Here is a 27,891-nt window from a genome sequence, read left to right as displayed (position 1 = left end):
GTGCGGGGACCAGGTGACAAGGGGCCGAGGGGACCGAGCAGGGCAGAAGCCGGCCGAGGGGGAGCAGCTGTATTTCACCATCTCATGGTAGAGGGGAGGCGAAGAGCTTCGCTCCGCGAGGGGGAGCAGCGCCGATCGCGATCGCCGGGCGACCTGCCGGGCGGTGGAGGCCGGGGCTTCGGGTGCAGGGGCGGGCCCGACCAGGCCCGACCCGACCCGACCCTCCCGCCGCGGGCCGGTCTGTTCCTGGGGAGGGGAGGGCAGGCGAGGAGGGGCGGTGGTGATGTGTGTGGCGGCGGCGGGGAGGGCAGGCAGAGGCACGACGCCCGGGGCTGATTGGCTGCTCAGTTTATAAAAGGTGCCCGGCAGGGACGGCGGGGTTGTTTGCCGAGGCTGGGGAGCTCCGCCGAGCCGCTGGCCGCCTGTGGAGCCGACCGAGCGGAGCGGTGCGGAGCTGCCCGTGGCGCGATGCGGCGCGCCAGCCGAGACTATACCAAGTACTTGCGAGGCTCCGAGGAGCTGGGCAGCGGCGCTGCACACGAGAGCGCCCCGCCGCCGCCTCCAGCGCCGCTGCCGCCGGCACACCCGCACCCGCCGACGGCCTCCCGCTCCCTCCTTGCCGCCCTTGTCCTCCTGGGGCTGGGGCAGGTGGTCTGCAGCGTCGCCCTCTTCCTCTACTTCCGAGCGCAGGTAAGCGGCGCCTCTACTGGCAGCCTGGTGGGGGTCGGGGGGTCGGCTTCACACCTTGCAGAAGGGGGAAGGTCCTCGCGTTGATAGAACTGAGGGAATTAGTACAAAAGAAAGTCAGATAGCACCTTTAAGTGGCTAAAAAGTTGGCCCAGCTTTGGGAGGGGATCGGGCTGGAGGGCTCCCGGTACCCAGCCCACCATGTGCTCTTATCCCCTGGTCACTGGAACTACTCAGCTTGAGATGTTTATTCTAGGTAGTGCTCCTGCCTGCTGGTCTATTGGCGTAGTCGGCCATGAGAAGTCACAAACTCGGGAAGTAGCGTCATGGTCTTGCAGAGCTGTGTTTTTTAATGATCAACTTTCAGTCATTTACCTGACAGCGGGTTGACATGGCTGAGGTCTTTGACTGCCATAGGTGTTTCACCAGTGGGAGAATGCCTTTAAGGAAAAAAAAGCCACCACACAACATCACTCGGAATTGTTTGTCCTTCAGACTGTGCAACAGCACAGTGGAGCAGGGTTTCTGTGTGAGCGGGCATTGGCTGGGGGCTCATTCCTGAGGGAGAGCTGCCCCCTTGCCAGGCCCCAGGCCTGCCAAGGGATGCTTCAGAAGAGGCAGCTGTGTCTGTGGAAAGGAGCGCAGAGGCATCTCTGCGGGGGTAGATGAGGTGACGAGTGGTTAGGCTTTCGAAGAGAAGAGGAGCCCGCTTCTTGGAAATGGCTCGGTAGGCTGGCTGGATTCACTCTGTCACTGCTGCATCTCCTATCCCGCACGGCTGAGCCCTCTCAGAGGAAGTGGGGGGCTGCTGACTGGTTTGCTTCTTAGAGTTAGTTGTTAGCTTTCTGCTCAGCTTTTTCGTTGGGTGCTAAGTATTTCTGTTAAGACGGGTCTCACTGCCTTCATGGAAATGGTACCTCTGCTGTGTGTACTTTTCATCTGAAGTCAGTGGGGAGTGGAAATCTGTTTCTTTCGGTTTACTTTCTAGGTAGATGCAGTTGATCTTGATGTACCAGACTGGATTTCTTGACAAAGTACACTCTGAAAACAGACTATACCTGCACAAAAGTATACCCACTTAAACAGATGAATGACTATCAAATATACAGTAGCACTGCAGATTGTTTGTTATGTAGACCAATTCATATTTTCTTACCGACAAAGTCTTTGTGTTTGCCATTTTTAGAAAAATAAAATGGAACGACAATACTTAGTGCTTAGTTAATCATATCCTGTATGCTTCAGAAAAGTGACATTTAATTTCTGGGACTCATTGTAAAGGAGCTTAAAGCTACTTGTTTGCTTGACAGTGAAGTAAATTAATGCCTGCTTCAGCTCGTGGCAGAGAAATGTTTTTTTGCTTCAGGTCTGCATGAACTTGAAGACATCTTTGTCAAAACATAGCTCATGGAAATGCACAGCTATACATTAATTAGTAGGTTAGAGAGCCATTGCAATCAAAACAATGAATCAAAGTATACTTTTTGAAAACCCTATTTTCCATCCTCTTTACCTTTCCCCTCCCTTACTAAGGACTCTTTCTGATAGGTTTGTGTGTTTCACACATGCCTAACATAAGCGAAAAAGAGCTTTCTCACTGTCATGAATATTCTTCTTCTGCTTCCTTGATTTAAAAAAATTACATAGCCTTGGCATAATTCTGCATTTGGCAGCTTAATACTCTTGCAAGTTTCTTGTTCATGTAGATTTGGAGTAATGCTGTTGGATGGAGTCCTTTGTAAACTTGAGCTTTCAAAACTCAAAAAGAGATGATGTATCTAGATGTAGACTTGCCTGAAGTCATTGCCTGGAAAATTTCTAATATAGAAAATATCTTCTTTGCCATCCCTGAAAAATATAACAATAAGTATACTTTTGAAGTAAGTACATAATTCACAATAATAACATATGGTAATCTGTATTTATTCACCAATTTCTTATTGTGAAATAAGATGGAAAAATATAGTAGGTCCTGCAGAAGTTAAATCTTATTCAGCTGTCTTGAAGATTGTTTTATTTATATGGGACAATAATCCAACCTTTCGGAAAGATTGTTTTCAGATTTAGTTATGTTAAGCTATCTCAATTTGTAATTTTCTGTACAAATTTCAGGTATCTAAATTTGTACTTTAATAACAGAACTTAGTATCGTGATGCATTTTGTTCAAATAATGGGAAGTCAGTAGTAGAAGTTGTGCATCAGAAGGTTTCAAATGCTTGGCTGGTGAATTAACCAAATGTGTATTAGCAAGATTTGACTGTATAGGCTAATATTAAGAAATTATACATTTTATAAGCTCTTTAAGAGGCTAAGTAAACTCTGACTCACTTTTACCATACACATTTTATGTGTATTTGCATAAAATCATTTGAGCTGGATCATGACACAATATGAGCTGAGACAATGGTTGAGGTTTTGGTTTTTCCTTAGTTCTGTTTATTTTGTGGCTTGAGCATTTGAAATTTCACAAGACACATAACTAAGACTGACACTAGATTTTCACGGTTAAACACATGTTTGTGGCCAAGAAATAATGCAGTGCAATGCAGATGAGACAATGAGCTGGTATAACTAAAAAAGAAAGAAAAAACTAAGAACTGGATTTTACCAATATTCTCATAATAGTGTGCTGAAATGTAAAAACATTAAAATGCTCTCTCTAGCTTTTCTTTTTGGACCATCTTGTGCAGTGTGCTGAATCCAGGAAAATTGAACAATTCCAAAATGTAATGGACTTAAGTGTTTATTTTGCTTGTACTTCATGAGGAATATTTGCTCATGACCAGTGAAAATGCCATGAAAATTTAGATAGGTGGTTGCAGTAGCTGGAGATCATCATGTAACAGATGCTCATGCACAGCATAAGGTGAGAGAGCAAAGTATTTTTTTAACTGTCAATGGTAAATGCTGACACATAGTCTCCAAAAGCTTTGCTTTTAAACTTTCTGGCCCATTTCTTTAATGTACTTAGATTATAAAGGAGTGGGAATTTGATTGAGCACTGACTGAACTGGATGGCAGTGGTACAAGCTGCAAGTGCTCAAATCCAAATGGGGGGGGCTGTATCTCTAACTTCCATAACAAATCTTAAATATTCTACCATACTGAAGAAGTCACACTTGGATAGGTGGGGATCTGAAAGTCAGATATTTAGTGTCTTTTCATGCATCTGTGGAACTCTGACTTTCATTAGAGTTTGTTTTTAAACAACCACCTTTAAGACTCCATCTAAAGTTTTGTGAGCTTTGTAGAGCACTGTCTAGCAGAAAACTGCTTGCTGGGGACCAGTAGCACTTTTGGAGGACTCCTTGGTGGTTAAGAAGGATTATGGAGTGCAAAGTTGTATTCGATAATACGGAAATTGGTTTCAATTGGAAAATAAGTGCAAGTCTAAAAGTTAAACATTTATTTTAAAAAGTACAGAATGTGATACTGTAACACTGCATAACTGAGGTAACATTTAGGTAAAGTTGGCTGGAATGTATTGTGTCTTTTAAAACCAAACTGAATCTTTTTAACATTGGAAGATAGGTTCCTCTGTAAATTCATTTGGTCTCACCCACAATGCTGGAATTCATTGGCTGTTCATGGCTGTTTGAGTTAGGCAAAAAGGGTCCGGAGATGCAGTCAGAGTGATGAGAGATGCTGAGTATCAAGGGGCACAGAAAGATTTGATTTGATTCCAAGGTCAGACACAATGGATGCATGCACAGTAGTAACATAGGAAAAATAAGCTAGGCAGTCCTCTCTTTAAACAGGTTAGTGCCTCTAGGGTATTTTGTTTACTTAATGCATTAGAAAGCTTTCTTCAGTACTTTTGATTGCATTTTGATGTTTCTTCAGGTATTAAATCTTTAGGACTTCCTGCTGAAGGTCTGTGCCTTGCAAGGTAGCAAGCTGCTGCTCATAGACCATTCTGGTATTTCATCTGGCTCTTTGGAAGTTTTTCTCAAATCATGCCCTTGAAATTTTTTTCTGTGCATCACTTCTTGCCCAGGTTTTTGGTCTTGGTGCTTGGTGGTGTCCGTTTGCAGCCATGGCAGTTCAGTGCATGTTCTTTGTAAAGATAAAAGGTACAGGATTTCTGAGAATCCCTTTTCAGACAAGTAAGCTAATTTCCATGGTTAAGTGTGGTGAAGAGCAGGTATTCTCTGAAAATGGTAAGAGCAATCTGGTAGGTTAGCTAGTCCCAAGATCAGAGCTTCACCTTATCAAACACTAGATCTCTAGAGACTTGCAGTTTGTCATGATGGGCTGCACAGCTTCAAGTTGCTGAAGCTATCTATCAGTTACAGTGTTTCCATTAAGCCTTCAATCTTTTAACTGTTGGTGCAGAGATGCTAGTGTTCTGTCTTCAGCAGATAAGATATAATCCAAGTAAGTGCTTCTGCACAATCTGCTGTTACTGTTCTGGCAATGTGTTGTATGACACCTTTGACTGATTGCTGATGGGTGATAGCTGTAAGTCTATGGTACATATGATTTGTCATGCTGGATACTCAGGCCTTTACAAATTTCTTGATCTTTGTATTGTAAAACCTACTTTTGTCTACTTCTCTGGGATTATAGTCTCTCTCTTGTAGAATTACCGATAAAAAATGAGTATCTACTGGCAGTTATTTGCTGTGGTCTGTTGTCTCTAACAATATCACCAACATAAGAGGCTGCATCTGAAATAATGGATCTTATTTTGAGTTCCTCAGGACAAGAGGCATACCAACAAACTAGAGAGAGCTCAGCAGAAGACTGATAGGTAGGGCCCGTAGTGTATTGCAAATGGAGAACTGGATTTTTTGAACCTAACAAAGAACAGACTAAGGTCAGGGAAGCTAATCAGTGGTTTTGGCTACTTGAGGATAAAGCCAGGCTCTTCAGAAGAGTGCAGCAAACCTGAGAGACACAATCATAAATTGCAGTAAGGAGAATTGTAGCTGGATGTCAAACTCAGTGTTTTTACACAGTAGAAGTGCTTAAATTGTAGGACAGTTTGCCAAAAAGGTTGAAAGTCTCCATCAATGAAGATTTCACAAAGCTTGTCGAGATAAGCACTTGACCAACCTGACCTAACTAACAAGTTTTCCCTGCTTCAGGCATAGGGCTGGACTAGAGACCTCCAGAGATAACTTCTGACACAGGGCATTCTGCATTAGCTGCCTTTTAGCAGCTGTTGGTAAACGTTTTGTGCTTAACTTTTTTCTTTCATTTTACAGTAATTTTAAATTCTGGGTGCAGTGTAACATAGTCGGAGAGATGCTTTTAGGGTGCAGTCTTACAGTTGTTAAAGCTAGTGCTGTCATCTTGCTCATTCATTCATTCATTCATTCCTATGCTTGTCCCTGTAACTGGTAGCTGTGATGCTTGTCTGATACCTGGAGTTGTTTTCATGGTGCAAAACTGTCAGGAAATTAGATCATCAAAAATTCCTCCCAGATTATTTATTTAGAAGGGAAGATTGAGAATCAGGAATGAAGTTTTGTGGTGAAGAAGGTGAAAGCCCAGAGGTGCTGATTTAGGTAATTTTAAACAGGTAATGGGGCTGTATTGTACTAGCTGGCTTCAGAAATCATTAATGTAGTTTTTAGTATTTAATTCACAGAGGTGTATTAGCTATATACAGATTTCCTTTTGTGTTCAGCTGTGTCATCCCAGGAAGATGTTACTGCCTCTGAGCCATTCTGTAACTCAACTCATCCACTCGAAGCTGTGAGATCTTCAGGTGAACCATTTCTGACCCATTTCATTCCAAATCTGCAGATTAACTGAGGCAGCTAAATCAGGTCACAGAGGCTGACGTTGATCTGAATGAATCAGGCAAACACTTCTGATCTGGAAACTTTAGAAGATCTGGAGACTTTAGAAGGGTGGTGATGGAGGAGGCAGCATTTGGTGTTGCCATCTGTGCAACAAATGTTTCTCTGCAGGGTGTGCAGGTTGGATGGCTGCCTGGCTGTTGTAGGTTTAAATTCACCTCTGTAATCCCAACTTTATGCTTTCAAGTTCAGTTCTTTTTTGGGTTAGGGAGTTGAATTGGTGTTCATGTGAACAAATGATGTAACATGTTTGATTCATTCTGGCTCTTCTATATTCTGCAGAACTTCCTTTTGATGTTCTGTTTTGTACAGTGCTATGTTAAAGGAAACTGGACACTGGAGAGGCAGTATCCATAATGTCTTGGCATTCCTTCATTGGTCCACCTTATGCAGAAAGATAGAAGTAAATGCTCTTGATTAGACCAGCTGATAGAGAATTTAGACAAGGTTTTGAGTGCACAAACCCTTCTCCAAACCTGAAGTAAAAGTGGAATAAATACAAGTTGAGAACAATTGCTGAGAGTCTTAGGCCATCTCTGAAAGGCAGTGGTTAATCTTGAGTGTAAAGCACATGGAGTGTGGGAAGAGAGAGTGAAATGGTTTGAACAATATTTATGCAATTAAACTCTGCCAAAGCACAATCCTAATCTTTGGAATACCCTTCCAGTTTATCGAACTGATAGAGTTCAGGAGTATTCTAAACTTACAGTTTAAAAGTATACTTGATTCAATTGCAAAGACTGATAGCTAAAAATATCTCACAGATATTCTATATTTACCAGTCTTTGTCCCGTGAAACAGGTGTTTTGTGGTACAGTTTTACCATCTTTCAGTCTTTCTGAATTTGTGCTGTCTTATTTGATGACTGTTTCACACAGCAATCTCTCTTGTGCATTGGCATGGTTTAACCCCAGCCAGCAACTAAGCACCGCTCAGCCAGTCACTCACTAAGCACCACCTCCCAGTGGGACAGGGGAGAGAACTGTAAAAGTGAGAAAAATTGTGGGTTGAGATAAAGACAGTTTAACAGGTAAAGCAGAAGTCATGCACACAAGCAAAGCAAAACAAGGAGGTCATTCACCACTTCCCATGGTCAGGCAGGTGTTCAGCCATCCCCAGGAAAGCAGGGCTCCATCACGCATAGCAGTTACTTGGGAAGACAAACACCATCATTCTTGACATCCCTGCTTTCCTTCTTCCCCCAGCTTTACATGCTGAGTGTGGTGCCATATGGTGTGGGGTATCCCTCTGGTCAGCTGGGGTCCATTGTCCTGGCTGTGTCCTCTCCAACTCCTTGTGCACCTCCAGCCAAGTCACTGGCGGGGTGTTGTGAGGAGCAGAAAAGGCCTTGGCTCTGTGTAAGCACTGCTCAGCAATAACAAAAACATCCCTGTGTTATCAACACTGTTTTCAGCACAAATCCAAAATGCAGCCCCATACCAGCTACTGTGAGGAAAATTAACTCTACAGCAGCCAAAACTAGCACACCCACAACATAGTTTCAGTGATAATTGACTTCCATTCTTCTGTTTCCCCTCTTGAAGATGATGTTCTAGATGTTGTACATACGTTCCCCAAGTTGCTCTACTTGGCATTTGTGTGTCATCTTGCAAACTATAGTTTTGACAGATAGGGTGGTTGTGCACTTTGCCTGCTAAAATGTGATATGGCCCTGAGTGGTTGAAAAATGGAATTCAAGCTTATTGATTTTACTGTAAGACTGGGATTTATTTTTGACTTTTGGAAGTCACGTATCTAGTAGTCTAAGGTAACGAACTAGGCAGCTCCAGAAGATAATTCATTCTTGTATCTCACATGCTTGTTGGATGGAATGAACCTTCATGTGGGGAACTTTTTCTCTCTTCAGTGTTCGCAATGAAAATTTAGATAATAAACTTAAATAGGTTTCAAACTTTTAGATAGTTGAAAGTTCTCTGACTTAAATGCCCTTGATGTCTCTTGGACAGACACTTAAAACTATGGTTGTACTTATATTTTTGTTTCAGATGGACCCTACTAGAATTTCCAAAGAACATGCACACTGTGTTAGAACACTTTTTGGTCATCTAGAAAATACAGATTTGCATGATACATCCTTTGAAAATCAAGAAGCAAAGTTAATACCAGAATCATGTAGAAGCATGGAACAAGCTCTCCAAAGAGTTGTGCAGAAGGTAAGTAGCAGACAGACTGTGTGTTCCTTTATTTCCCACTCTTGTTGAACTTAAAACAGTTTTTCCAGCATCTCTGGGTGTAAGTTCTGTAAAGCATTTTCTGGTATTTGAATTATACCTGAAGCCGCATCTAAGATTTTGCCTTTTTTTGTTTTGTTTTGTTGGGTTGTTTGTTTGTTTGTTTTTTGTTTTAAGAAAGGAGGACTTGGAAGTTGCACTGAGAAAACTGTGGTTGCAGTTAGTTGTTTGGCCATTCTGACATTCGGATGAGCCTGAATGGTAATCATTTATCCTAATATTTCTATGTATTTGCCAATACTTTACATGTTCATAAAAAAGGGCAGTGCCACATTTTTTTTTTAAAGCAATCTTCCTGACTTTCTGACATGATTCTCCCAAGTCAAGATCATTGACAAGCAAAGTATTGCCTGAAAAGCAGAGGACATAACATGTGCTCTCATTTGCTCTTGTTACTTTTTCTGCAGCTCAGAATGAGGGATAATATCTCCTTTTTCTTTTTTTTGCTCAGTTTGCCAGTTCTCTGTTCTGTGCAGATCATTCCCACACTGGCAGAAGAGCTACTTTGCCAAAGCACAATAACTGGGCCGTCTTTGCCCAGCAGTTGAAAATAACAGCTTGTTCCCAAACAAATAACAAAAGCAGACAGCTAAAGAAGTCAGACAATACGACGAAGCCTTCCTAGGCAAGCTGTATGTATGTCACAATCATCTCTTATTGCAGTTGTTGCCTTTGATCTCTTTGCATGTTCCTAATAGGGTTTGATGCTAATTATGGGCTCTTTAGCAGCTAAGCGTCTGCTATGGTATTTTGTCTTCCTGGCTTACCAGGCCCATTACAACTTCTTCACATCTGCATTCAGTGACACATCTTCATAGAACTGTCAGATTTTCATACAGGATGATAGAATCATAGAATCAACCAGGTTGGAAAAGACCTTCAAGATCTTGAAATCCAACCATTAGTGCAAGACTGTCAAGTCCATCACTAACCCATGTCACTAAGGGCATCTACATGGTTTTTCAACACTTCCGGGGACGGTGACTCCACCACTTCCCTTGGCAGCCTATTCCAATGCCTTATCATCCTCTCAGTGAAGAAATTATTCCCAATATCTAATCTAAACCTCCCCGGCACAACTTGAGGCCATTACCTTGAGCTGAACTCACACACACTTTGCAGAGTGAATTGTACACAAGTTAATTATATAGTAATTTAATTGTGTTAATGCAGTGTTTACTTTTAACAGAGTACCCTGGGTGACAAATCCTTTTGTGAATGAAAAGAAACCTAGGAGTCCATGTCTGGTCCCTTTTGCTAGCCACCTCCTTGGAAACTTAAGGGCGGGGGGGGGGGGGGCCCAACTGTGTAGGATTAGTTCTTTCCCCCACATTTTATGGAGACTCTCACAATATACCTAATTCTGCTCTGAATGCTGCTTGTTCTTGAGGCTCCCATGATAGAGTTAAGGAGCTTGTTACAGTGAGTAGATGTGAAGCCCATTTGCTTTAGCTGAGGCTGCATATCCTGCTGTTCTGGATGGAGGTTAAATGCTGCAATGTCAGTGGCCAAGATAAGTAGTGAGTAGGGATAACTTTTTTTGGCTGATGACCATTATTTTGAGAACAGTAAAATTTCCCTTGCCAAAGTAATCAGACTCCAAATTCCCTTTGAATGCAACAGAATGTATTAAGCAGTTGCATCAGTGTTCTGGATGCTTTGTCATCAGATATTGATGACACAGAAGAAAACTAAGATAGGAAGATGCTTGCCTGGACTACATTTGCATCTTTTTGGTACATAAAGGAACTGAAAGAAACGGTGTGAAAGCAAAATGCAAAGCTATACTTTATAACGTTCTGTTAGCTCTGCTACAATGAATGGCAGAGAAACTGCCAAATCTTCCAGTTGTGGTAGTCCTTTGTGTGTGGGAATGTGGCTAATGTGACTTGAAAGAGGTTCCCTATCTTCTGTTCTTTCTTCACGTTCCTGAAGGCAATCTAACCTGGGTGTGTTTTAAGAACCAGTATCCTTATTTGAATTGGCAGCTTGTGAAGTGACTGAAATAGAACATTTTATGTGCTATGTTTTGTGATTTTTCAATATTTTGTCTTTTGCAATTCAAGCTGTTCAGGAAATGAAAACAGACAACTTGCTTTTGCTCAGGTTTATGGTCTGGTTACAGCTTTAAGCTTACTACAGTGGTTCTCATCTCTTTTCTTTCCATACCTGTAGACCTAGTTGTTGTTGAACATGAAAGTGCTCTTATGAAAACCAGTGTAGTATGGCTGCAAGGCCCTGTCTAGAAATGTTTGTCTCCTGAAAAATAATAATTAAAGATTTTTTTCTCTCAGTAAACATCTAATGGTGAACTCCTTAACATATTCCAGGGTAAAAATATTGCTTAGGGGGCAGCTGACTCAGTAGAAAGCACATTTTCAATATTGCATATAAGCTTTCAAACAGACAAATAATAAACTGCTCTAGTCTGTCTGTTTGCTTAATTTGTTTTGCATGTAACCCTAAAAACCTTTTAGCAGTCCAGATACACTAACCACAGGTCTTACGAAGCCTGTTATGAGCCTGAATTAGAAAGGGCTACAAACATATCTTGGGTCAATTCATAAGTAACTTTCCTTGGCAGTGCTCCCAGCTTCTAGCAGCTTGGGGAGTTCAGGCGTAAATTAGTCTCCCACATAGCAGCAGAGTACTTTGCTAGACCTCCAGGGCAGCACTTCGAAAGAGATCTATATATTTAGCAGGCATTTAAAGTGCTTGTAGTTATGGACAAAGTCAAAGTTTCATGTGTGATTGCTCCAAGTTGTTAAAATTTCACAGTTTCTATCCTACAACCTTACATGTCTTCTTTTTTTCTTTTTTTTTTTTTTCCCCCTCATCAGGAAATAGACTCCTCATTTGAATAGAGGTTGTAGTGCTGATCTCTAAACTATCTTCTCATGAATACTGGTTCATGTCCTTTCTATTTCACTTCCTTCCTGATTAGCATTCTTCATATTGCTGAATTTCCGGCAAGTTAATCAGATACTTCTTCCTGGTATTAGCTCAACTTAAAGCAGCCCGGTAGTAGAAGAAACAACTGCATAAAGGAGCTTTGAGATTGCAGCTGAAGTAGTACATGAATTTCCAGAGAGGTTCTCTTCTGATTGCTCTCAAAAGGATACTGTAGCTGCTCAGAGTAGATACTGAGATATTCTAAAAGCAAAAGAGAGGAAAAAACATTCACAAATGTCACGTTCAAATGTAGCCTTGTCTCTGCATCTTCCACACTGGACATAACTTCAAGAGCAAGAGATGTTTTTGGTTTGAAGATGCTGTGAGATGCTGAGGGTTAAAACCTGCACCCTGTTGTGGATGAAGAAACAGCAATTCCGAACATTCCACGCGCTTAATGTATGATTCTAGTTTTTAAAATGTGAAAGTTTTGCAGCTTCCCAATGGCTTCTTAAAAATTTTGGTTGAAGGATTTTCATTTCTGTGACTGGCTGCTTGTCTGGTGTTTAAACAGTGACTGTATGAAGGAGGTTGGAATGTGGGAAACAGCCCAGCAGAGGTGACTTGGTGGACAGTAAGCAAGTGATGCAAAGGTGTGCAAGTGCAGCTTATCATAAGACTAACAGAGTGGTGTGATTTTTTTTGTGTAAAGTTTTGCTAAAAATAATTCAACAGCTTGGTAGCACACATGATTCTGTGGGTGGCAGTCTTAAGAGAAGTCACTGCCTGTTTTGTCAGCAGTTCTCATTCCATTATAGCAGTGTCTTAATGACAGGTTTTATTGAGCTGTTTCTACTTTCTTAATGGTAGTGTGCATTGTGATTAAGCGTTCTTCAGGGTCAAAAGCAAATACATGCTGAAATGCTTTGCTAAGGTAGGTTGTATGTAAGCTATTTGGAACTGTAGAAACATTAAATAAAATATCAAGAGAAGGAGGAAACCCACAACTCCATTTCTGTTATCTAGGGACTAGTCCATGTATTTCATCTTCCTTCTGGAAGCCTGGGCAACAGAACAGAAATGAATATGAAAATTTTGTGGGGCTAGTGAGAATAAAGTAAAGAACTTGACAGTAGTACAGTGTGTGGAGAACTGATGGAGGATTCTGTTTTCTGGTCACAGGCTGGCCACTTCTAATCCAATGGCAAGCATACGCAAGAGTCTATGAACATGAGCCAGCCTCCAGCTCTTCTCTGTGTTAGCGCTGGGGTTATGCTTATAATCTGTCTTTTGTTGTAATGATGCTTCTTGCATTCCTAATTGCACAGTAGCATAACTACTACAGGAGAGTGTTCCTGGCAGAGGAAGATGCTCTCAGGAGACAGGAAAGTAGGCTCAAGACCATCAGGATAAAGGAGAGTTGTGGACCCAAGTTTTCCCTGGTAGCTGTTCTGCTTACCAAGTGATGTTGTAGATGAACAGCACCATCAGCAGTGAGAAAGAAAGCAGCTCAGACTGCATTTCATGAGGACCACAGCCTTTCCATGTGAAAGATAAGCTGAATCACACTGCTAGATCTCAGGTGAGGTACAAAGCTGCTCAAGCTAAAAGCATCTTTGGAAATGTGCAGAAGTAGAACTCTATACTCCGAATAAAAATATAGGTTAGGAGGAAGTTAGTCATTGGCCAGTTCAGGGACTTCAAGGGCTGTGCAGTTACCAACTAAGAGATTTTTATTTTTTTTTTGCTACCAGTTTAGGTAGGAGAGATTTAAATGTACATAGCTCTTTTTGCATCTGCCTAGTAGGCTCTCCAAGCAAGGACATTATCACATCCCCCAGAAGTAAAGGATACAAAAGCAGACTCCACATCTTGAGATGTGTCCATTAAGTAAGAAAAAAAGGAGTCTTCCCTTTTTAGGGAAAGGACTGGGAGTAGGGGTGGTGCAGTAATCTCTGAGAGTGTGGTTCATCTCCCCATCTCTTTTGCTTTTTCCTGTTCTCGTCAGAGGCTTTTGCCACTTTTTGCAGTACGTATGTTTGCAATTTTTTGTTGTCTTCCTACATCTGATGAAGTGAAAGAGCTCTAGTGTGGCTAGAGGCTGATGCTGGTGTGCAGCTCCGAGAACTGAGCTTCATTTTCATACTCCTAGAACTGACCTTGCAGTAGGAAGATCAGAGAGGGAAAGTGAATGTAAATGGGGGAGGTGGATGTGAGTTTTGCTTCTTTTGAAGTTGAGATTCTTCTTTTCTTCTCATCTCTACAGCAGAAAGCATATTAATGATTCTTATCTACAAAATCAGCACTCTCTGCTGAAATATTATGCTTTGATAGTCATAGTACAACTTCCATACTGCTGTGGCTTTTCATTTTGGTTTAACATTTAAACACCTACTGAAAGGGGAAAGTGAGAGTAATAAATGCTCTGGTGAAGGCATTATAGGTTTCACTGTGGCTGCAAAATTGCATAAAAGCAAGACTTTAGGTGTTTTCAGAGCAGGATTTCAAACTCTAAAACACAGCAGTGATTGAGAGCGCAGTGGAACATTGCTGATCTGTCAAAATCTTAGGCGTATTGCATATATATGAATCAGACAAACAGCAATATGTTTGACATAAAGACAAAAACAAAGGACCATTTTTAGGTTTCAATAATATGATTTGCTATCTTCAGCAAAATGTTTCCTTTTACCAAACTTGATGGCTCCATGGTATGAGGTATTCTGCATAGTAAGTATAATATTAGCACTGTTATTTAGAAAACAGAGATGAAGAGAATCATGAAGAAACAGGATAATTAAAGGTTGAACTTAATATTACCAAGACTCCGTCTATGCTTGTAACAACAGTATGCTTAGATTTTTGGGAAGTGCTGTTTGTTTTCTCAGGAGGAAACAGTTTTGGATTACTAAAAGCAAGGCTTTTTTTGGTGCCTGATGTCTTGTTACTTGTGCTGTTCCTGGTTTTGGGTAGCATTTGTTTCATTCATGTTAAAATTCATCTGCAGTTTTGAAAAATGCACTCTGGCACCCTATTTGTCCCATTAACAGATACAGAAGAGGCTTAATCCTTCAGTTCTAGATGCTTAATCCTTCAGTTCCTGCATACCTTTTTAGAAGTGAGCCATGACTATAAAGCCTTGTAGTCTTTTAACTGTCCTTGCTAGTGGTCAAGTGTGAGAGTTGGAGGTTTTCATTTATCTCATCACAAATGAAATTCAGAGCTTAGCTTTCCTTAGTTGTGTGATTACACACCAGTCCCTATGCAGAAATGCCTCTTTCATGACCTTTTTGATCCCAAGCATTTAAATCAGTTCGTAAAGTCCAGTTTTATGTGATGCATTCTTACCAGTCATTGTTCCAGCAGAGAAATATCCTAAGTGCAGTAAGTAAGAAAGGTTGTCAATGTCCTGTCAGCACTACTTCAATAAATACTGCAGTGATTATACACACCATCATTCCTATCCAGCATTATCAGAAGTATGGAACAGAACAAGTAATTTGATTGTGGCAGCTAATCTGTGTGCTTATATTATACATCATGTAAAGATGAGAATTTGTACCCCTGGCATCTGAATACTGTTAGTAGAAGATACACAGAGAGTGCTGCAGTTGTGCAAAGCTATCTGCAATATGCAGTATTACAAAACCAAGACAATATCAAAGCAATGGTTCTTTCTCATTTTAGGAAGTCCTGCGTGTCAGGGGAAGAGCATCACTAAGACCAGAAAAAGGTATGTGCTGGTTTATGAATAAGAAATATTTTACTTCTACTTAACTTGTCTTTCTGAAGTAATGAAATTATTTTTATCTGTAGCTGCAATGGAGGCATTAGGAATGGATCTGTACAAGAGAAACAAACCTGAGAAGCAGCCATTTGCCCATCTCATTATTGATGATAAGAATATTCCCTCTGGTGAGTTCAGTTTTAAGTGAATATGCTTCAATGCTACTGTATGCTTTAATGAAAAGCATGAATATGCTTTAAGTGAATATGCTTCCAATGCTACCATAAATGTATTGAACAGTGAAGTAATATGAAAACAATTCAGCAATACCTGCAGCAACTGGAATTTCAGAAATTATTTTTGCTAATGAGAATAAATTGGATGTGCTAGAGTTTTGGAGGTAGCAAGGGTAATGCTAACAGTAGGATAGCTCCCGTTTGCCTTGGGTCTCTTACATCAGTCTCTTATGTGCTGAATGGCCTCTATTTCAAATGACCAGTTTTCATGATCAAACCCTGAGGGCTAGGCCTGCCTCTTTGTGCTGTCTTCAGGTGAAGAATAAAAGTATGCACTGAATGTTTTTTTCTGATACTTCTTATTTTCTTTGGTTAGTAGGGACCATCTGGAGTTCTTCACTCACACTCTACATCAGCTATAGGTATACATACACACGTATGTATGCATACATACACAGCACAAAGATCGGCCAGAATCCAGGTCTTGCAGGCTGGAAGATGTTTCCCTTCCACTGAGCCTTAAGATTTTTTTTAGTCCTGTTGTCAGATAAAGAAATGTTTTGCCTTATGTTGTAAAATTCAAGAATGTCTTATGTCCACCTATTCAGTCCTTCATATCAACCCTCCTTTTGTGTGCTGAAGTGTAATCAGGTCTGTGATACAACATTCGTCTTTAGGGTAGACCTGGAGGCTCAGAATCTTGTCTGAATGTACAAAACATAAGCATGTCAGCTGTCTATCACTGGAAAAACTTGCCATAAAGGAAGCACATCTTTTATTTTGAGGTGTTAAAAACCTAAAACTGCAGTCCCAATGTCATTATAGTAACTTTCCTGCAAGTTCCCTGCCCTCTGTGTGTACACTAGACTCTCAGCATATGGCTGAATTTGCAGTCCGTGTTAATGGTATATTGAAAAGGTTTGTTATATTCCATTCATTGTCACAGGGCTGCTATAGGCTTTTTCCCATAAAGACTCCAAGGGCTTTCCTGATGTTCAGACATGCCAAAGCTTCTCAAGGGTCTGTCTGCATCCACCTAGCCTAGTAGCAAGAAGATCAAAGGTCCTAACATTGTACTCTGAGCAACAGGGTTTCTTGTCAGTGTGTGGACTTGGATGCAGTATGTTTCTGAGCTATTGAGTAGGTGTGGCTTTTATCTGCCCCTATAGTAAGAGAATGTCATTCTTTTATCTTGCCAGAGCTTGTATTCTCTACCCATAGGTATCTTTGGATGGCTTTGGGAATATCTTTGCTAGTACAATATGAGGGAATGGGACATGAGTTTGCCTTAGAACAGTCTCCAGAGGAAAAGATTCAATCCTACAATTTTAAGATATTTTAGTACAGTTTCCTCTTTTGCCCTCAGGCTCTGTCAGTAGAGATTTTTTCTCTCTGTATCTCAACACAACAGTCATCACTGGTGTGGTAGAAGTGAGCCAGTATATTTTTCTGAAGCTATCAGACAGAAGGTCTCAAGATACGAGGGGACATTGATCACCACTGTCTTCCTCTGAAGCTGTATACATTCTGCAGAACTCCTTGCTAATTAAGCTCTGTGCTTTGCTTTTCTGTTTTCTGTAACTGAAGGGGAATGCTGTGTTGAGGCTTGAAATCCGAGATTTCAGCAGTGTGCACAGTAATACCTTGCTCTTGCACTGTTTAAAGACAAACCACTTCTTCACAGTTTCTTGCCTATAGGGGTATGATCCTTTCTCCCTTTGAGTGTATTGTCATTGCCAAGATCCACAGGTTTATAAGCAGAGAGCTTGAGCAGCTTGTAAGATGGCAGTCACAACTTCTACAAGCTTTCTTATCAGCTCAAATGCCTTCAGACCAGCTTCTATTTGAGTCAGATTTTGGTTTTTGTCATAAATCAATAATAGAAGATGCAGCATCAGTGAACTTATCTTAGCATTTTGTCTTTGGAAGGATTCAATTAATTTGCTAATCGTAGAGACACATCACTTACATTTACAGAAGTGGAGTGTATCAGTGTCACACTTCATGAAATGCACCTATTCCTGTGGGGAATTTATTTGCTGTCTACCTGGATGTTGCTGTAAATTGTATTTTTATCAGGGATAGCAGCTGATAATTTTTACTGTTGTACATCATTGCATTAACCTTCAAGGAAGTGATGTAGCACATCTGGGGGTAATCACAAGAGAGGCGTTGCTTTTTCTTTCTTCATTTACTGTTTTTTGATAGCACAGAAATACAGTGCCTATGACAACAAGCTGCTTTGTTTCTCCTTGGAGCAGATAAACTCCTTACCAATGTGATGAGTTGGACATACTTCCCACTGATGTGGCACATAATGGCTTCTGCCTCTTTTGAAAGAGCCCAGGATGTTACATGAGCACAGCTTCTGTGGTCCTTGTGGGCACTGCAGCAGTGAGGGGCTGGATTCTTATGGATAGCTGGACCCCTGAACCTACTGGTCATGAGGCACATTAGTGTCATGCTCACTAGCATGAGGCAGTACCCACTTGGGTGTGTGGCATAGGGGTTAATGACAGGCATAAAGGATGAAGAATTTGCCTGAGCGTCACTGAGCATTTTTCTCTTTCATCCTGTTTCCTCTGACTGTAGTTTCTGTGTTCTTCCCCTGATTCCTTAACCTACATGTCTGAAATCTTTCTCAATTGTTTTAGGCCATCCGTGAGTCTAGACAGATCTGTTCTTAGTATTTTAAGGTTCTCTACTAAGCAATGTCAGGACAAAAAAAGTAATCGGTCTTCATCACTGTCAAACAGGTTTTTATTTTAAGACTTTGCCACTGAATTCCCTTCTTGAGAGGGCACTGAGCAGTGTCTGTGAGAGAACATGTTCCTTTTACCTGGTTCATAATAACATCAAGCCCCAAATAGACTATTGCAGCTGGGGCGGGGGGGAGTGCAAGGGAGGGGCAAAATAACCCTTCCCAGATCTTGATGTCCCCACCCATCATTTGGCTGCAGAAGCCATAGTGGTTTGGCTTGCTTTGTGTATTTTTTAGGTTTGCTGTCTTAGGTTAAAGCTGTATGTTTGCTGGTTGGATTTTACCAGAGCTCACTATAAATGCTACCTAGGTTTTAAATGAAAACACTGAATTTTGGTTTATAAATTGATTACAGAAATTAGTCACAGTTTAAAGGAGAAAATCACAAACAGAAGTAAATGTTAAATATATCTTGGGGTTGTGAATTGATACTTTTAGCTGTCTAAAGAAACACTGTAGTATTCTAAGCTATTTACAGCTGCAGGTTCAGCTTAACTGCCCTTTGCCTCCAAAGCAGTTTTTCAGACCAAATAGTGCTTTCGTCCTTCCGTCAGGTCTTATTTATACCTGAAAGCTGCTGGGATGCAAAGAAATTGTCAGTACAGGGCTACTTTCTCCTCTGTTCCCCTACTATCATTTTCCTTCTTAGGAATGAATTTTATAGATGCTCATTTGTATTACTCTTAGTTCATGCTCACAAGTATACAAGACATTGTTTTGATTTGTCTTGTTACCAGAAAGCCTGTGTATTATCCCATCTTTTTTTTTTATAATGCTTTTTACCATACTTAGAAGGTTATTTTACTCATTATCTGCCTGACCTCTTCCTTCCCTGTTAATGTGACTTACCTTATGGTTTTTTTTCATGGCTCCATAGTAAATTTTATCACAGAAGATTCTGTACTGCATCATTTGTGACTGTCCCAAGGCTTGGGTTGTGTTTCAGAAATTCTGGTACATGGACAACTGACTTGACAGTTGTATGCTGCAGTTTTCTCCTCTGCCTGTGTTCTGGGGTACTAATTGCTTTGGTGCCTCTAAATTTAGGTGTATTAGCACCAGAACTATTGAGAGCCTACTGGCTCCTTCCATTGAAGGTTGCATGGCATAACTCCCATCAGTACATCTTTGTGCTGTGCTACTGGCTGTGGTATGCCTCTTCTGAAGCTCTGAATTGTGGCAAAATGACCATCTGCCTCAGTTAATACAAACATAGCACTGTAATTTATGTTGGGACTTCCAGAAGGTACCTAGGCTGAAACCAAATAGGGTCAGAACAGCATCATATTCCATCATCTCTTGACCTGTCCCTAGCACCTAGCCACAGCGAATGATGCATATTCCCCTTAATACCAAAGAAGTGTGAACAAACTTCCCCCAGAGTCCCTCTCAGAATCTCAATTACAAGTGACTGTGGTACCTATTTTCTCTTTTCCCCCTTCTTCAACAGAAAATTGTGCATTCCCACTAAGGATTTCTTCAAAATTGCTACTTGATTAATACTGGCAACTTAAAAGTTTAAATAAAATCTGCCAAGCAACTACTAGGTGTGCCACCAGTCAGTCATAACTTATCAGCATTCCTTTCTGTTCCATCATATATATGTATATATATATATATACACATCCCTGTCCCATTTCTCTGATGTGCCCTTCCTCTGATCCAGGTAGTGGTTTCTTGCCTGTCCTCCTCATCTTGAAGGTAGCCCAGCCTCCTTGGGGCAGTATTTCTGGCAGACTTAACACCGCACAAGAAGTTCTATAAGTTCCTGAGGTGTCCCCAGTGCTTCAGAGGTGTACTCTGGGAGCCCTAGCTCAGCATCTCTTGCAAGTGAATAATTCTGGGCTAAGGGTTTTAAGTTCTTAGTGTCACTTCCAATTAATTGATGGTTTTCAGAGGCTTTTTTTGAGGCACTGCATGGAAGAAGGCTTGTATTATTTCTACCTGGCTGCACCAGAGCCATGGAAGAGTAACTATTTATCATTTGCTTTTGACAGCTCGTGCTTTGCTCAAGTCTTTGTGTAAGTCTTTGTGTAAGAATGCCAGCAGCTTCTTGTTCTGAACTATTGAAGTATTCCTCTCACATGCAAAACTTGCTTCCCCTTGGTGGTTAGGGAAGACTCATAGCTCTGAAATTCCCCTGTCTCTAATTCCCCTCGCTCATTTCTGCACAGATAAATCCAAGAGGCATCTTTTTAACTAATCAAACGTATCTGGGGCATTTCCCCAGCATGCTTGTGAACACTGGTGGTTCTGGAGTATGCCTTGATAGATACTTGAAGGAGAGAGCACTGCTCCCTGACATGTGCCATGGAAGGTTTGGAAGGAATAGATAGTTTTGGTTTAATATTGGGAGAGTAAAGTATTGAATATTCCAAGCAGGCTTTTAGATGCACTGAGAGTCAAAGGTGTAAGGTCCTCCTGTGCCTGTGTGTACAAATTTTTGTGGGAAGGAGCAAATGGAGTTAGTCTTCTGTACTGAAAATCGCTATTTTATAGGAGGACAAGTTTGCCAACTCTCATCTGTTGTGTTACACAGAGTGTATTACACCAAAGAAATAGTAGTGTCAGTGGCTTGTATATATCAGGAAGGGTTAGGGCCTGCTTGGCTTTCTCAGGACAGTGGTGTTTCCTCTGCATGAGCTTGCCCTTGGGCCTTGCCTGGATCTTCTTATCCCACCGTTGCTTATTCTGCTGGGTAGGTGGAAGGGACTGTGGGATTTGTGCTGCAGGGCATGCTCCTCAACAGAAAATACTGTGATGAACTTCTGCATAATGCATGTGTTGTAGTAGTAATGCTATCTGGGCTCGTGTTGCAGGCTTTCGCATAACTGTGCCACCAAAACCAACCTGAAGTGTCAAATGTGACTAGGTTTGGGAGGAAGACTCATGCTCTCTTCCAGTGCCTATCTGACTTGCTGCTAGACTGTTTTTTAGCACAGTCTCAATAGTAGAATCATAGAATAGTTAGGGTTGGAAAGGTCCTTAAGATCATATAGTTCCAATCCCCCTGCCATGGGCAGGGACACCTCACACTAAACCATGCCCACCCTAGGCTCTGTCTGTCTATCCTTGAACACCACCAGGGATGGAGCATTCACAGCTTCCCTGGGCAACCCATTCCAGTGCCTCACTACCCTTACAGTAAAGAACTTCCCCTTATATCCAATCTAAACTTCCTTTGTTTAAGTTTGAAGCCATTACCCCTTGCCCTACTACTACAGTCCCTGATGAATAGTCCCTCTCCATTACCCCCTCATCCCCTGATCATCCTCGTGGCCCTTCTCTGGACTTGCTCCAGCAGTCCCATGTCCTTTTTATGTTGAAGACACCAGAACTGCACAGGATCTCTTTGAAATGGCATCTGAGACTTGACCAGCCTCAAATCTCCAAATGGTGATACTAATGTGACTATTTGGTGACAGTATCCAGGAAGTGCCTTTTAGGCCAGAGTTGTGGTGGACATTTGTACCCGTCTGTGTGAAGTTAGCTTTCAGATACAGTGATAAGCTTACAAACTAATCAAAACATCTCCTGTCTCTCAGCTCCTTTTTGTTCTCTTCACAAAGCATTCAATCACCTTAACAGATAAGGAACAGCTTCCTGTTTACCAGGCCACCATCATGCAGGCAGAGCTAAAAAGGCTTATATGTACCTGTGTGGTGGCTTAAGCCCAGACAGCAACCAGAACCACACAGCCGCTTGCTCACTTTCCCCTCTTTCCTCCCCCGTTCCCGAAGGGATGGGGAGGAACATTGAAATAATGTAACTCCCACAGGTTGAGATAAGAACAGTCCAGTAACTAAGGTATAACACAAATCACTACTGCTGCCACCAATAATAATAATGATAAGGGAAATAACAAGGGAAGAGAATACAACTGCTCACCACCCGCCAACTGATACCCAGCCTGACCTGAGCAGTGATATAACCCTTCCGGGTAACTGCCCCCAGTTTATATACTGGGCATGACGTGCTGTGGTATGGAATACCTCTTTGGCTAGTTTGGGTCAGGTGTCCTGTCTCTGCTTCCTCACGGCTTCCCCTCCTCCCTGGCACAACATGAGACTCAAAGTCCTTGGTCAGAGTAAATATTACTGAGCAGCAACTAAAAACATCGGTGTTATCAGTGCTGTTCCGGGGCTGGAAGTCAAAACCACAGCACTGCACCAGCTACTAAGAAGGAGAAAAATGACTGCTACTGCTGAACCCAGGACAACCTGTTAGAAGAATTCAATAATGCTTGCTTGCGTATATTAATTCTATTAATCTGACTTTTTTGGTTGTTGGATTTGGTGACACTTGCACATGTATTTTGATTCCCACATGCATGATGTTCTACGGTGAGACAAAGAACATCATAATTTTCTTTCCTAATCTGTGGATCTTCAGCTTAAGTCAACTGGAACCTGACTGTTCGCTTCCAAGCCTGGAACATCAGCTCTTTGTTTATAGTTTGAAACTTAAGATACTTCAGAACAAATAAAAATAAGAAAAGGAAAAAAAGTGCAATGCATCCAGAGTCACACGTGTCTTCCTATAGCTCTTTTTCTAAGACCTTCTACTACATGCTAGGCAAAGAATCTGAGTTTACCCCTGAAATAGGTATAATTGACCAACTACTACTGTATTTGTACAATTATCAAAGAATTAAGATTATGCTAATTGTGGAGCTTTTTTCTGATATATGCAAGCACTAGGTTAAGTCTAAATATTGGCTTTGCATAAAAAGGTTTGTTATGTCATAAATTCTTGAAGTATTATCTGAAGTCTAGGTAACTTACTGTGTGTACTAAAGATGCACAATTGTGCTGATTTCTTTCCCCATTGTTTGTAGTGTTCTCAAATGAAATTACATTTACCTTTGTGCCACTACAGTCACAAGAACATAGCGTATAGGAAGATTTCATGAGTTTATGAAAGTAATTATCAGTTCAACATGGTTTCAGGTTTTCTTTAGTTACTCCTTGCAAACACTTACAGGTTAAAGACTAATAATAAGATTTGCTGTTTTATCATGAGTAATTTTTCTTTTCAGATTCCTCTCAAGTATTTGTTAAATGAATAAAGTTTTAGGTGGAATGCAATTCCTATGCAGAGCTTGTTGCATGATTGCTTAGCATCATTGGACTATTGGCCAGACAAGTGCTTTGTATGATGGTCTGGCAAGCGTTCTGGTGGGAGGACAGACAGTTATAAATAGCAAACCAAATATGGTAGTACATGATGAAAAAAGGAAATTTATGAATTATTATAATTGTCTAATATTAACTTTAGTCTATGTAACTGTAGTTGCTATTGATTCTAAAACCCCAGAGGTTGCTTGCTGAGATGTTGAGGTTTGTTAAATGTTTATAAATAACTTTTTTTTTTCTCCCCTCTTTAGGAACTCGCAAAGTGAACCTCACATCCTGGCATCATGACAAAGGCCAGGCAAACTTATCAAATATGACATTCAAAGATGGAAAGCTGACTGTAAATCAAGATGGCTTTTACTACCTTTATGCCAACATTTGTTTTAGACATCATGAAACTTCAGGAAACCTGACTAAAAGAGGGCTCCAGCTGATGGTATATATGACGAAGACAAACCTTAAAATAAGGCGCTCTGATGTTTTGATGAAGGGAGGAAGCACCAAATACTGGTCAGGGAATTCAGAATTTCATTTTTATTCTGTAAATATAGGAGGGTTTTTTAAATTAAAATCTGGTGAAATGATAAGTATCCAGGTATCGAATCCATTGCTACTGGATTCATCACAAGAAGCAACTTATTTTGGGGCATTTAAAGTTAGGGATTTAGACTAAATCTTTTTTCACTGTGCTGAAAATTGAGTTTTTAGTCATCCAGAAACAACTTGAAGACAGAACTGAAAATCTTTTGCAACCCAATTGCATCTCTATAAGCCATATATCTCTAAAGACACGTTTTGCCCTATGCTGACTCCAGCAGGAGTCCCACAGATGCATGGAAGAACAAAATCTCATAGTTCTCCTGATTTGGTCTTACAGTGGTTTTACTTCATATGTCTCCACTGGCTTCAGTAGAGTCATTATGACTTTTGCATTCGTGTAGTTGAAATCAGAGCAATTATTATTGAACTTCTGCTTCCAAGTTCTGCCCTAACTCTTTAACCTGTGCTACTCTTACTCATTTTGGCACAAACATAGGAGAGGACAGAACGTGGCTCCCAACTTGCATTGTGGTTGAGCGTTCTGACCCTGGAATGGCAAAGATTATGAAAGTGTGACTAATCCCATTGCATTTGATGTGGCTTTTCACATGCTTAGTTAAGCCTGTTCTTGCTAAGCTGGATTAGGGTTGGAGGGCTCAGGCTGTGGCAGAAATGAGTTGCAGAACACCTAAACAGTTCAGCCTAAGTCTTTACCTGATTACAAGTTCTAAAAGGTTAATTACAGGTCATTTTTATTACTGATGCACAATTAATTGCAAATATAGATTGCCAAAATACAGTGTGCCTTTAAAGTATTGCATTGTGCCAGAATCTGCAAAGACATTTTTTAAACTAAAAGTATGTATTTTTATATTCTGTAATATCTAAAGTTATATTTCAGGTGTAATGTTTTGTGTAAAAAAAAATAATTGTAAATTATATTGTCCTATAGTATTTGATACAAAATATTTAAAATCTCTTGCTGTTTGTATATTTAATGTTTTAAACTGTTTTTAATGTACAGACATGTTAAACTGGTGCACTTTTTAATCCCAATGGGAAAAATTGCAGCTAAAAGAGGTTGTTTGCAATTAGCAAATGTAATATATACCTTTGTTCTTTTAACTTAATAGATTTCTGTTAAACTTGTCAGTATTACTGGGAGGGGGAGAATCACACCAATGTAATGAATAATTACACCAGAATGCTGGTCACTGGGTGCCTTTCAAGCCTGGAGGGTAATTGACAACAAAGCTGGCATTGCCTACGAAAAAGAAGAAATTAATACATATTAAGCCACATAAATGCATTAGGGGTATTTATAGTTAGTGAACAGGCGTATTTTCCTACAAGAAAATTTGCAAGTTGTAAATTCTGCAATTGAGTAATGACATTTTTAGCTTCGTTTCCTGAAAAAGTGAACCTTATGTCATTGCTTTGCCTGTCCTTGTCTCCCCTTCTAGCTTTTAAAACTCTGCACGCCTTTGCCAGGTTTGGCAGGTGAACAGCGGTGTGAAGAGGTATTCTTACAGGTTTTATGAGAACAGACAGCTGAGAACAACTCAGCCGTTACACAGTATTTGTCAGTGGCTGGCCACTGTTCATATTAGCCAACAAATTAATAGAAGGAGACTCCTAGCTAGCTGCAATGTGTGGTGTCGCTTGTGTAGTTGCTTGGCCAAGAGGTAGGTGGATGGAATCTGAGGGTGGGTGTAGGGACCACAGCAAAGAGCCGCAAATACTACAGGTGATGTTTAGAGCACATCTGGGTAGGGATCATTAACTTAATGAGAAAGGAATGGATGAGGTTTTAGGAGCGTTTGTGTGCTCTAAGAATGGTGTGAGGATAACGTGCTCTTTAATGTGGTAGGAATCAGAGAAGGCAAAAGACTCAAATCTGTAGGAATTGAGGCTTCATACAAATCCTCAGGCTTTTGTTTATTTTGTTGCTGTAAGGAACTGAGTTGAATTCAAGCAATTATTTTATACTGTATAATAAACATTTCTTTTTAATATTAATGTTTTCTTACAAAATATATTTCTAAGAAAAAAAAACCCAATCTTTGTGATTTTTTTTTTTTTAAATTTTCCCGTGTCCCTGTATTTCTTGTGCAGGTTCCATCATTTTGTTCAGATTTCAGAACATGCAGGCTGGGAATGGTATAATTTCCTCAAGAAAACTGAGGCACCAATTGCTTGACTTGAGACAATGGCAGTGAATTTTAATTTGACTCCAAATATGCATCCACCACTTTCAAGTAGGGTTTAAATCATCAGGGGTCAGAAATTTAGCTGAAGGACTTCCTATTTAATGTTTTACACCAAACAGCTGTCATTCAAACCATAAAGGACTGAAGAATCTGGGGCCTTTGAAATTTCAAGAGCTACAGGTCACATTCAATTGAGTTTTTTCCACTGTAGAGATGTCCAGTAGCTGTCTGTTCTGGGAGTTAAGTCACCTTTGGGGGTGGCAGAGATGGGGGTTCGAATGATTTGAAAGTCAAGTTAGACTCTGCACTTAGTAGCTGACCTTAGCAAATGCTCTAAGTGTCATGTTCTGTGAAGAAGGGGAACCACCAGCACTAAATGTCTTCATGGCTGTGGGAGGGGAGTTACAGTGCCTGTAGTTTATGCTGAGCCCCTGGGAAGACACCTGTTGGTTATCTGAGCGTCTGAAGCCACCAGAGGGGTTGAGGGGTTTTGGTTGTTGATTTTTTTTTTGTGGGGTTTTTTTTTTCCCTCTGTGTGCAAATTGACCAGTGATGTGATGAACTAAGCTGCCATGGGGAACATAATGAGAAGCAAAGCTCTGGGTATCCTCTCTACAAATTAGGAAGCAGATGGGTTCGTTCTGTCCTGCCTGCCTCACTCTGGCCCTTGCTCCTTCTTACTCTCACAAGCATTTGAAAGGAAGCAGGAAGCTCTGTGAAGAGCTGTTAGCACACTTTGATTTTGCTGTTGTCACTGGAGGGAGTCTGGGCACTTAGAATCACCTGTTCTAGAACCCACCTTCCTTAAACCAAGTAATCTATTCTGTCTGCTTCATTTATTTGGTTGCTTCTTTGGGACACAATTAATGAAAAAGAGTAGACTAATCAATTAATGAAGAGTGTTACCTTGAGAAGAAGATAATGCACTTCTGGCTGAGAAAGGTATGTGTGATTCCTGGTTTTTAATCTTCAGAAGATAATTTTGAGGTTTGGTCTGTGGATAGAGGATGATTATTTGCTGAAGTTTGAAGTTCAAAAAGATCTGACTTAGAAATAGTTTATTTGGAATTCAGTGTATTTGCAGGCATGTAAACATCTGTATATTCATCCTGTGTTCATGCTAAAAAAGTAACTTTTCATACATGGGGTTACGATTGCATATTTTGGCACCTGAGTGCTCCTCCTCCACCCTGCCTTCCCAAGCTCTTTCCAGCCAGTGAGTGTTTCTTTTTCTGTCTATCCCACTTCCTTTTCTATGACTCCTTCCAGCTGCCTGTGTCTCCTAACCACCCCACTCTCACTAACTTACAGCTGTTTTTCCTGGTGGTAGCAGCAGCCTTGGGGCAGATCTAGGCATACTTCCTTTTATTCAGATCACTTTCAGGAGGCTTTGCTGTATCTTTGGGTGGAAAACTATAAGAATTGTGCTTTCAAAAGATTTTTGAAACATTGAAGCACGGGCTGAGCTACATAGGAACAAAGAAAAATAGTTGTGGAATAAGGAACCAACAGATTGGACACACAAAGCAGTTAGTACTACCCTTTAGTTTGAGGTACCAGCTTCAGAGGGCTTCAAACAATTGTCACATGCTTCTACTTTAGCTGTTACAAAATCAGTTGCTAGCAAAACGTCACAAACA

The 27,891-nt window shown here is 40.9% G+C and overlaps 2 protein-coding genes across 2 annotated transcripts in view; both read left to right on the top strand.

Annotated features, from left to right (window-relative positions):
* AKAP11 (A-kinase anchoring protein 11) overlaps positions 1–27,891 on the top strand; it is a 430,499-nt gene that overhangs the window by 118,499 nt on the left and 284,109 nt on the right. The window lies entirely within an intron of this gene.
* On the top strand, positions 180–26,101 carry TNFSF11 (TNF superfamily member 11). The gene is made up of 5 exons (XM_061374118.1): positions 180–690; positions 8,505–8,672; positions 15,330–15,375; positions 15,459–15,557; positions 23,753–26,101. The coding sequence occupies exons 1-5, from the start codon at positions 469–471 to the stop codon at positions 24,172–24,174; spliced, it is 957 nt and encodes a 318-aa protein (XP_061230102.1). The 5' UTR covers positions 180–468; the 3' UTR covers positions 24,175–26,101.

Source organism: Neopsephotus bourkii, unplaced genomic scaffold (assembly GCF_033783945.1).
Source record: "Neopsephotus bourkii isolate Nb327-2 ecotype Australia unplaced genomic scaffold, CSIRO-AGI_Nbou_v1 NB_1637, whole genome shotgun sequence".
NCBI classification, from domain to species: Eukaryota; Metazoa; Chordata; class Aves; order Psittaciformes; family Psittacidae; genus Neopsephotus; species Neopsephotus bourkii.
Note: the sequence above shows the minus strand (reverse complement) of the source record. Positions and strands in the feature narration are given on the sequence as shown.